At 59.0% G+C, this 10765-nt stretch overlaps 1 protein-coding gene across 1 annotated transcript in view; it reads right to left on the bottom strand.

Annotated features, from left to right (window-relative positions):
* The window catches only part of LOC113487680 (protein TENP-like), a 5845-nt gene extending 1456 nt beyond the window's left edge, over window positions 1-4389 (bottom strand). The window contains exons 1-12 of the mRNA XM_026862363.1: window positions 4368-4389; window positions 3701-3817; window positions 3371-3470; window positions 2921-3025; window positions 2619-2756; window positions 2158-2203; window positions 1840-1900; window positions 1501-1592; window positions 1203-1379; window positions 838-879; window positions 548-712; window positions 295-362 (exon numbers count right to left, since the gene is read on the bottom strand). Coding sequence (XP_026718164.1) covers window positions 295-362; window positions 548-712; window positions 838-879; window positions 1203-1379; window positions 1501-1592; window positions 1840-1900; window positions 2158-2203; window positions 2619-2756; window positions 2921-3025; window positions 3371-3470; window positions 3701-3817; window positions 4368-4389 — 1133 coding nt within the window. The remainder of the gene's footprint in view (window positions 1-294; window positions 363-547; window positions 713-837; window positions 880-1202; window positions 1380-1500; window positions 1593-1839; window positions 1901-2157; window positions 2204-2618; window positions 2757-2920; window positions 3026-3370; window positions 3471-3700; window positions 3818-4367) is intronic.
* Window positions 4390-10765: the final 6376 nt, after the last annotated feature.

Genomic DNA, 10765 nt, shown 5'->3' with positions numbered 1-10765 from the left:
GGCTGGGGCCGGGCCCCCTGGAGCCCCCCGGAGCCCCCCAGCCCGTGTTTCCCGGCAGCGGCGCCGGGGCTGGGGCAGGGACAGGCGGAGGTGACGGTGTTGGCCTGTGCCTGTCGCCTGTGCTGGGCGCGGGGGGTGACGGCTGCAAGTTCCCCTTTTCTCTCCAGCCACGTTACTGGAGTCTCGCCGTTCCCCCCGGGCAGAGCTGCCCCTGCGGTGCCCAAACTAAGACGTTCCCCGGACGGCTTTGCCTCTCCTTTCCCTGCCCCTGGGGTGGGGTGGCTGGGTCATTACTCTGTCACCGCTGCAGAGATCATCATCCTGGTGCTGGCGACGCTGAGGACGAGGCCTGCAGACATGTCCTGCACGGGGAGAAGAGGGCGGGAGCCGAGTGAGAGAACAGTCCTGGCTCAGTTTTGATGAGCGGGGTGTGACGCGCCCAGCCACGTGCTGCCACCTGCTCCTGGCGCCCGGCTTGGGACCACGAGGTAAATCAGCAGTTGGGCTCACAGGGCACACTCACAGGGCACACTCAGGGCACACTCACCACGTTCACGCTCAGGAAGCTCTGGAAAGCCGGTGCTCCAGTCCCGATGTGGACGGTGAGGAAGAGCTTCAGGGCTGCTTTGCCTTCCTCCAGCACCACGCGGGGCGAGCTCCTGAACACGGCCTGCAGCACCACCGGCTGCTCCTCCTGGAAGAGGGAGCCCATCTGCCGAGGGAGGGGGGTTATTTCTGTGCCCGGCAGGGGTACCCTGTGCCCCCGGGGTGGTGGGCAGGCGGCCGGGGGGCACTGCCCGAGCTGGGGCTGCGCCTCTTGGAGCAACGGCAACGAACCTGAGTGATCTTCTGTGCCAGGGTGGCGGTGGTCAGCGGGCTCTGAAAGATAAAGCAGGGCTTGTGACCTGCCTGGGCTGCCGTGCCGGGGCTCGTGCCCAGCACAGCTGTGGTGAGCACTGGGCTGGGGCCTTCCTGCACACTCGGAGCACCATCGGGTTTCTCCTCATGGCACGTTCTCCCGCATCACTAGACCAGCAATGGTTTTGGGAGCACAGGGGTGGGGGGCTGTGGCTGCCAGGGTGCTCAGACACACACTCTTGTTTCTTCGTGGGGCACACGGCTCCTCCAAGCCATTCATGGGGCAGGACTGTCCCACCAAACACGTATTTTTTACTCCTTCCTTGCTCACTTGCTCTACTCACCGGGATGGTCATGTTGAAGTCTCCGGCTATTTCCAGGGCGAAGAAGAGGCTGGTGTAGAAGTGCTCGGAGAAAGCCAAGGTGAGGTGGGAAGGGCTGGAGCTCACCGGCTCGGGCATGCTGAAGGGCACAGGGCTGATGGGCAGGGGGATTGCCATCCCTGCCACCTGGAAGGTCGTCTGCAGGGACACGGGCAAGGAGAAAAGGAGTTGGAGGGGTCTTGGGGCACGTAGCACAGGGAGGAAGCGGCTCTCCCAAAGCCTGGAGCTGGGCTGTGGGCGCTGGGAGGCGAGGACTTACTTGCAAGGAGATGGTGATTCCCTGCTCGGAGAACATGGGTGCAGCCAGGGGCATGTACTGGACCTGGCAGCTTGCCGTGACGGGGAAGGGAGCTGCAAACCCAGCAGAGGGGTGCTCAGAAAGTGGAGGGGACCAGTGAGGGCAGGTTGGGGCTGGGAAGCATCTGGGTTTCCCAAGTAAAGAGACAGGGAGAGGGAGCGGGCGGAGGGAGCGGGTCCCCGGGGGGTGATGGCGGCAGAGCCGCTGCTGCAGGGTGGGAGCTCGTCCCATCCCGTGACTGGCCCCAGAACGAGCCCTGAAGCCCTCAGTCCCTAACGAGACTGGAAGCCCGACACTCACCCGTCAGAGACATCAGCTGTTCATTTGGGGAAAGCAGCAGTTTGGAGACCTCCAGGCAGATCTGTGGAATGAAGAACAAAGAGCTGGTAGGTGGGCAGGAGGGTCTGCTGGCACCTGCCGTCCCCCGAGCCCTCGGACACGGGTGTCGCTGTTGTCCATCCGCTCAGCGGCGTCCGGTGACCACGGGGCTGCTGCTCCTCACCCCACGTGCAGGGCTGTGGGGGCACCTGGCAAAGCACCAGCTTGACTTTAAGTGCTCTGATTCTCACAGAACCATCCAACTTCTCCTGTCTCACACCGTTACAAGCATTATCTTACCTTATCGACGTTAAGCTCCTTGTCCGTTTCTGAACTAGAGGACTTGCTGGATGGAAACAACAGAACGGAAGAAGTTAGGGGAGACCCAGCTCAGCCAAGGGCAGGTGAGCATCTTTTACCTCACCCCAAAGGCATCCAGAGACAGTATTACCTTTACTTTCTATCATCTATTAAGCTGTGATTACAATTCTGAATCCTAAAACACTGAAGAATTGCCATTGGACTTCCTGCTACCCTTCTTTAAAAGATGCACTCCCTTACGAAATAATTAAACTCTCTAAAAATGGGGGAAACCTGCAAGCGGAACGAAGTTCCTCCCATAAAGATAAATTTTTGGTAAGCTTTGAGGGCAGCGAGCAGACCTTAGTCATATCCCCTTCCTGCCTGGAAACGCTTGTGCCTCTGTTTCTTCTTTTCCCCCGTTACCCAGACCCCGTAACAAGGAAAACCGCGGGGTCGACCTTTCCGTCTCCTCCGTGCTCTGCATCTCCTCCACGGTGGGTTTGCAGGCAGAGGTCACCAGCTCCAGGTTCCCCTCGGGGTTCATTTCCACGTGGAAGTCGGCCAGGATGGAAAGTCTCATCACCTTGGTGGCGGAGCTGCGCCGGGGCGGGAGGCGGCGGCTGGAGCCAGGGGGCTACTCCGGGCCCCGCTCGCCCCAGCGCCCCCTGCTCCCGCAGGGGCTGGATCCGGTGCCGGATGCGGCCCCATCGCTCCGGCCGGGAGCTTGGGCAGCTTCCAGCCCCCCATCCCTGGCACTCACGGGGCGGGGGTGACGCCGAGGTCCACATCGATGCTCAGGCGCAGCCCAGCGTCAGGGACGAGGGACAGAGACAGCGCGGCCACCGTCACGGAGGTAACTCGGTCCCTGCCGGAGCAGAGGGAAGGTGTTGGGGACGGGCGGACAGGCTGATGCGCAGTTCCTGGCGGCTCTCACAACGGGCAAACCCCACGCCCCGTGGGATCTGCACAGGTAAATCAGAGCCCGGGGGTGGAACTGGGAGGCACTGGGGTGCTGCCCTTAGACCCCGGAGGAGGAGCCAGGACCTTGTTTCTGAACTGCTCTGGCAAACAGCCACGTTGGTCGCCAGCAGGATTTTTGCCCTTGCTGGCAAAACGCCTTTTGTGAGGCGATGCGAAGTGCTCCCGCTAAGCACCAGCTGAACCAGTGGCACGGTGGCGAAGCCTGGGCAAGGCAGAGCCACGGACTCACCTGCTGGACTTTGGGGAGCCGAGAATCAGGTCTGGGGCTGTCGAGGCCACGAGGTCCTGCCTGAGAACTGCCTCCGCGTGCGCCTTGGAAACTTCAGCAACTGTGGAATAGGGTGGGTGCTGTTTTACGAGACCCTCTGGGGCTTGTGGTCTGACGCACAGAGATGGACAGACTGAAATCCGTCCAGGTGGCACTTCCACCCCTGCCGAACCCCCCAGTTACTGGCTCTGGAGAGGGGGCGATGACACTGAGCTCATTAATGGCGTAAGTTTCTGGTGGCGGTTTGGAACAGAAAGATGCTGCTGACAGTGAGGGAGGGTCTGGACTTACGGTAGCTCAGGCCTGAGGGGGTGAGGATGCCGCCGCAGTCGGGTGACCTGGCGGGGTGAGCGGGGACCAGGAGGCTCAGGAGGATGCTCAGGGTGCGGAGCTTCGCCGTGCCGGCGCCTGGAGGGGGAGGAGGGAACCAGCAGCAGCTTGGTCAGAGCAGCGTGACCCTGGCCAGGCCACTGAGGCCACGCTCGGGAGCCACGGACCCGCTCCTGGCTTGGGTTTGTGGTCCTCAGCTTGTTGCGGGTGGCACCTGGGGATTCAAAAGCACTAACAGAAGGCTCAGCCTTGAAACCCCCCCGCAAGTCCGTGAGGCAGAGCGGTGCTTGCAGCCGTACCCTGCCTGCTGAGGAGCGTATAATGGCCTAAATGGTATAAAACTAACACATAAAGAGGAGCTAAAATTAACTGAAAAAAAAAAAAAAAGGTGAAAGTTTGATCTACCCCTCTGAAAAACAGCTGAGAACTTTTTACAACGTTTGTAATGCTCTTACAATATTAAGAAAACAAGTAATTCAGAAAGTTCAGCCTGCAGGAAACGCACATATTTACACCAGCCTTTGCAGAAAAGGGAACTTCTGATGGGAACTGACCCTCACAGAGACACCCCCAAGTAAGCACCGGCCGCGCCTGCGCCGAGCTCTCCGGCGTGCAGAGGCGTCTTTACCTTTCCTGGCCAATCTTCCCATTCTTCTAACGCCGGCCGTGTCTCGCCGTGGCCTCACGAGGGGTCGAGCTGGCTTTAAATACCCTCCTGGCGCAGGTGGTGGGGCAGAACCTGGCAAAGGGGCTGCACGCCAGGACAGCGGGCGGCCCTTTGCTTCATTTGCCGTTTTTATTGTTTCCCCGTGTACGTGACTGCGGTGGCCGGTGACCTGGTGAGGTGAAATATTGACCAGCAGGTGCTGGGGCAGCTTGCCTTCCCTCTGGAGCTGCTGAGGAGCACAAAGAAAGGTCTCTGGGTGCAGGGTGCCAGGAAATCAAACATTTAGAAAGCGAACGTTGGCCTCGTTGCTCTGCAGCCGCGCTTTCTGCGCAGCACCGTGGCCGCCCCGGCAAGAAGCCGCTGCGGTTTGTGTCGCTCTCCCGGCCGGGCAGCTCGGACCAGCAGGGCTGAGACGTCCGCGCGTTGCGCTGATGGGGGTCTTGCCAGTTCATCGAAGATGCTGCCGTCAGGCCTGGGTGAGTCTGTTGAGGGCAACAGGAGTGTTTCTGTTGGGTTCAGTGAGTTTTAGACCAGACAGAAGATCTGGTTTTTTTCAAGGTATCTCCTCTAACCTCCAGAATGGCCCACGTGCAGTAATTCCTTCCTCTCTAACCCGTTCCCAACCAAAAGCCACTGGCAATATTTATTACAACCGGTAGAAAAAATGGTGGGTGATGTCCACCCTCTCTGATAAGGGGAGTCAGAGTCCCTCTCCCTCCTGTGCTTGGGGCCCATCGTGTTCTCCTGGCTTCCTTTCAGCCCGGAGGGCAGAGCATGCACTACCTGTGAATGCCACGTAAGTGCACCCTCCATGGCCTCGCCCAGCTCCCCTTCACGCTCCGTGCTCTGACTCGCCCCCCCCTCCCCATATTTGTGAGCTTTGAGGCATGACCCGTCTTCCAGAGAGGGTTGAGTTGCCCATTTTGGTCTGAATCCCTTGGCAGCGGGGTGAGGTGTTCGGTGCTTGTTGAAACACCTGCTGCCCGGGGAGGCAACCATTGTCCTTTGTGCGCGGGTGAAGTGACTTATTGGGCGCTGGCTCCAGGTGCATCTCGACACGCTCGAAGCCTTTGGCTCTCGCCAGCCCAGTTCCTTCTCAGCACGGCACAGACATGCCACGAGAACAGGTTTCAGCCATGTCGTGCATTCCCATTGAAGGCATCCAGACAGCCGTGCAGAGAAAATATGAGGAGCCATGTCTTGCAGGCTACCGAGGGAGGTCAGGATTTACGCTCTACGCGGATGTGCGCAGCCTGTTTAGAGGCAAGAAATGCCTTCAGAAAAGTAAATCCATTGAGAAAGTTATAACCTGTGGAGGAGTCCCCTGGGGCCATGGGGGAGGCGTTTTGTGGTCCCCGATTTGGGTAGGGACGTGGACACAACCTAGAGGAGTCTCCGAGAAATAAGTCTTTGCTGTGCTTTCAAGCAGCGGCTGGAAATGTGCCCTGCTGTACCTTGTTTCAGCGTAGGTAATACCAGCAGCTCTTCCCGAAGCAGCGCTGGAGATTTATCTGTGGAGCGTTGTTATCATTTACCGCAGTGCAAGGGTCTGGGGATAAGCTGCCAGGACGAGATGGCACCGTGGTGCTCAGAGGTGGATTTTCTCCTCCTGAAGAGCTGTTCTGGACTTGACGATCCCTGTGGAGGCTTAATTAGATGTCAACTTGCAGCATAATGACTGATCAAGTTACTAGCACAAAAGTGTCTTTCTGGCATGATGCGTTCCTTATCGGGAATTATCTATAAATCTTCCACTCCTGCTGGATAAGATGTAAATCTCCCTGTCTGGGCTCAGCAGAGCCACGAGTGCATCACTGGGAGGGAGGTAATGACAGATTAAACCTCATGACACGTTTTATACAGAAATGAAGAACTAAATTACTCGGGCCTGGCAGAGCCGGGTCCTGCTGGCTGGGGTACCCGGGGGGGCGGGTGAGCCCGCCGTGGTGGCCACTCGCCCCGGCTCAGGCAGGGCGGGTGCGGGGGCAGCCCGAGGAGAGCTCCGTGCAGCCTGTCCGAGGTCTGGCGGCACGCGTGGCTCTCCCGCGGCGGGATGGGGACGGGGTTGGGGCTGAGAAGCCTGTTCTCTGGGCAGGGGATGGTTCTTCCCAGCCTCGCTCCAACCCTGCTGAAATCAGTGAGAATATTCCTGAGATTACCACATTTTCCAGGGGGTTATCCACCCGCTGATCCCACATCCTCCCCCAGCATTTGCACAAGTTCCATGAACCTTTGAGGAGCGAAAGTCCCTCGTCCCAGGAGTCACAGTTACACGGGGCAGAATTTATCACACGTCTTAGGTTTCTCCTCGCCCCCGTGTCTGTCCGTACCATGTAATTAAGCAGATCAGGATTATCTTTCAGCCTTGACATGGAAGTCTCTGTTGGCTCTTCCTGGGCGTTGAGCAAGAGCGCTGGCTTCGCTGGGAGCACTTGCCTGGTGCCCGAGGCCTGAGGGCTTACCCAGACTTTCAAATTTATTACTGCAATTATTTGTATTGGCGGATGTCAGAAACACTCGGGGATTAGCTTACACCACGGTAATTACCCAGCCCTTTACTTCATTTGGTTTTCCCCTCTCTCGGGCAGCGTTTGTATACAGGGTGTTTCTCGTCTCTCTCCAGATCAGCACAAAGCTTGGACAACCCCTGGGGACTCTCTGGGTGAGGGGACGGCGGGGCCCTTCCCTGCAGGATTCCCCGTCGTGCCCCAGCTCACGGCATTTCCCTCCAGTGCGAGCAAGAAGCGGGCGGCCAGCGGGAGCAGAGGTGGAGCCGTGTCCGCAGCCCTGGGAAGGCTCATCACGCCTCGTGCCACGGCCAACAGCCGTGAGCTCTCCTGCCGCTCCTACGGCCAAGGCTCGGGGTGGCCGCGAGACCCACCCAGCCCCCTGCTGCCCCAGGCAGCTCCAGCCCTTTCTCCGCGGCGGCTTTGAGGCGTCACGAGCAGCTCTGGTGCTTGTGGAAGAGGAAGGGTTAGTGCCCTGCTTGGGTACCAACCCCGGGGTGGGTGATGCAGGACACAGGCACATCCTGGTGGGGCTGCTCTGGGGCGTTCACTGAGTTTTGGGGGTGATTCCTGTATTGAGGCCGGGGTTTGGCTCGTGTAGCTCTGCCGGGCTTGCCCGGAGCCCTGCTCGCTTTCCTCTAGCGTGAGCGCAGCGTTGAGCCCCGATGCGCGCTTTGGGAGCCATCTCCAGGTCGCTGTCTCTGTCTGTTGACGCTCGCACACTCCTGGGAGCCTCTGCCACCTCTGGAGCTCCGTGGGCAGCCGGACCGGCTCAGATGTTGAGCTTTGGTGCGTTTTACTCCTGGGGGGCTGGCTGGCGTGGCCGGGGGGAGCTGCTGGCCCGGGCGCTGTCATCAGGATCGATGTCGGAACGATTGGCCGCGGTAAGCGGGCGCTCACGTTAGCGTCGGGGCATGGGCACGAGTCCGTGAGGACAAACGGGCAGCGCTGCGCCGCAGCGAGGGGCTGCCCTGTGCTGCCCGGCCGGCATCCCCTAGCTCAGCGCCCCCAGCTCAGCCCCAGCCTGCACCCCGGGCGCTGCCCCTGACCTGCAGCGGGAGCCGCTTCCCCCAGGTCTACGTCCCCGTGGGGCTGCTGAAGCGGGACCCTGCGGCCGTGACGCCCTGACACGGGCACGCGGGTTGTCTCCCCCCCGCGGTATGTTCAGGTGGGAACATGAAAATGCCCCCATGTCTCATGTCCGAAATCAGTGTGTGTGCAGCACGCGCCCGCCGCGCTCTGGCCGTCCCCCGGGGACGGCAGAATTGCTGTAATCGAATTTAGAGCATGCGGAGCGTCCTGCTGCTGCCTGGGGGCCTTGGAAGGGGAATGCGTTAACAACGGTGTGTTATAGGGTGCAGCGGGGAGTCCCCCCGCCCTCCGGCACAGGCTCCTCGCTGGAGGTTTTGTGTTGAACTCCTCATCTTGTGCAAATCTTCCAGCCGTCTCCCCTGCTCTGAGTGAGAGTGATGTTCTGCAGAAAATGGCAGAGGAAGCTGCGAAAAAAAAGCCAAACGCCAAACCCATGGGAGGCGTCTCGGGGTGAGTGATGATCAGCAGCATTACACCACGAGCCTGAACCTGGGAACGAGGAAATAAAAGCAGAAGGTTGGGAAGTGTCAGCCTGGAGGCAGAAACGAATCACTCCCCGCTAACAAGTGTGATATTAAAGCCGGTGATTTTCTGCATGGTCGTGTCTACAAATACATGGAGAAACTATAACTTAAAGGCAACAAAGCGCGTCGGCTCCTGCCTTGGCGCGGCCGGGGCTGCTGCAGCGGCGCTGCGGTGCGGGGCAAGGTTTGCTCTCCCAGCCGGCGGTGCCCGGCTTCTGTCCGTGATAATCTGAGGGACCCCAGAATTTTGGGGGGATCAGACCCGGCCCTTCATCCCGCAGATCCGAGCTGGCTGAAGGCATGGGGACGTTCTGAATGTCAACACGTTTTTTTCCAAATTTTCTTCAAAATTAAACTTGTTGGGAAGAAACGTGTTTCTCAATTTAAAAGTGGTTTTAGATGGAAAGCTTAAACCAGAGGCGGAAGGATAAATAAAGCTGGTGGCGGCAGTGCCAGCGATAGGTGACTTTGCTGTGAGCAGCCCGGCCTGGCTGCTCTGCCAGCTCCTCTTTCCCCCTCATTTTCCTCCGTTTTTCTCCGCAGGCTGAAGGTGAAAGGTCTCCGTCCCCCGGTGATCTCGCTGACGCCCCTGCCGGGCTCGGGGCTCCTCATGGCCAAACAACCATCACAGGGAGAAGGTGAGCGGGGCCGATGCCCGCAGGGAGCGAGGCTGGGCCGGGCTGGGCCGCTCCCAGGGCTTGGCCCCGCGTGAGCGAGCTTTGCTCTGAGCCCCTTTACAGGGAGAATCGTGGACCTGGCTCTGGCCGCAAACCTGATGGCCGGCAGCGGCTGCGGCGGGACGGCGCGGGCAGCCCCGGGACCTGCCACGTCGCTCGCGTCGGCGTTAAAACCGACCTCCCCAGCAGGTGAGGCCCGAAGCGCAACACGCTGATAGCGATAATTTTCCGATATTAATAATTCCCAAGAGGCGGGTAACTGCATGGTTGAACTTTTCGGTCTCCAGGTGTGGGTTTTTACAGGACACAAACACTTTTCACTGTTCGTTTTTTCTGCTAAGGAAACCGAAATGGTTTATGCTCCAGTTCAGGCCAGCTCTGTCTGCGTTATTCCACACAACATTCACCTTCGGCACGAGCCCCCAGTTAAGTGCTGTCTGTCCTCCTGGGCGTATCAGAGCTTCTTTTAGGCAGGGAGGCTTTTAGCTTTTTTTAAAGCCAGAAGATGGCATTCTTGAGAAAAGGTTTGTAAAGACAGAAAACATCTTTTATTAGACATTTTGGTCGAATCCACACCAGATAGGTTTCTTTAGTGCTTGACTTTCTTACCCCTTGATCTGTTGATAGTAAATAATTATTGCCCTGTGCATAACGGCCGTGTGGGCTGACATGCTGTCTCTGCCCGGCATGCTGCCCAGAGTCATGAGCAAATTTCTGGACAAGACCCTTCAGAAGGTGCTGCCAGGTCTGGTAAGTCCGGTCCTCCTCCCATCCCTGTTTCCTGGAGATCACCTCCTCCTCCTCCTCCTCCTCCTCCTCTCACTGGGCTGTAACAGATTTCCCATTTTTGCCACACAAAGGAGCTCGCAGGCTGGTAAAAGGGGGCGTTTCGAGCAGTTACTGGGTTCATGCAGTCGCTGCCTAAAGCCTCCTCGTCCCAGCCCGGCGGGGAGGGATGGGATGCTCGGACAGAGCTGAGCTCCGTGCTGAGCACCTTGTTCCTACAGGCTTGTCAAAGGGCAGACTTGCAGCCTCTTAACTTGTGTCATAAAGTCGGTTGATTTTGTTGGGTTTCTGGGGGGGGGGTCTGGCCCTGTTCTTTGCTCAGCTTAAGGCAGGTTTACTCCAGAATAACCCAATTCAGCCAAGGACAGAGAAAAGCGAGGCAAGCCCTTGTCTGGGTAATCGATGGTGGAGGGTCCTGGTGCTTCTGGGTGGGAGCTGCGCTGGTCTGGCAGCCGCGAAGCTCTGCTCCCACCAGGAACCTCCATGGTTTTCTCACACCTTTCTTCTCGCCCTACAGCTGTGTCCAGCCGTGGACGCAGTGCTCAACCTCGTCAATGCAAAATTCACCACCGTGACTTGTGAGCTGGCGTCTGTCCCTCCCTCCCCTTCCCCTGGCAAGGAGGAAGCACAGCTCCATCACCGGGGACAGAAAATCTGCTGAGCCCTGACTAGGACCGGGCGGGACAAACCCCGACAAGGGCCACACAAGTGTCCAACCCCCCTCGGTGTGGATTCGGGAGAAGCCGGCGCCGCAGGGCTGGAGGGGAGGGGGG

This window comes from Athene cunicularia (assembly GCF_003259725.1).
Source record: "Athene cunicularia isolate RWA chromosome 20 unlocalized genomic scaffold, athCun1 chr20_part2, whole genome shotgun sequence".
NCBI classification, from domain to species: Eukaryota; Metazoa; Chordata; class Aves; order Strigiformes; family Strigidae; genus Athene; species Athene cunicularia.
Note: the sequence above shows the minus strand (reverse complement) of the source record. Positions and strands in the feature narration are given on the sequence as shown.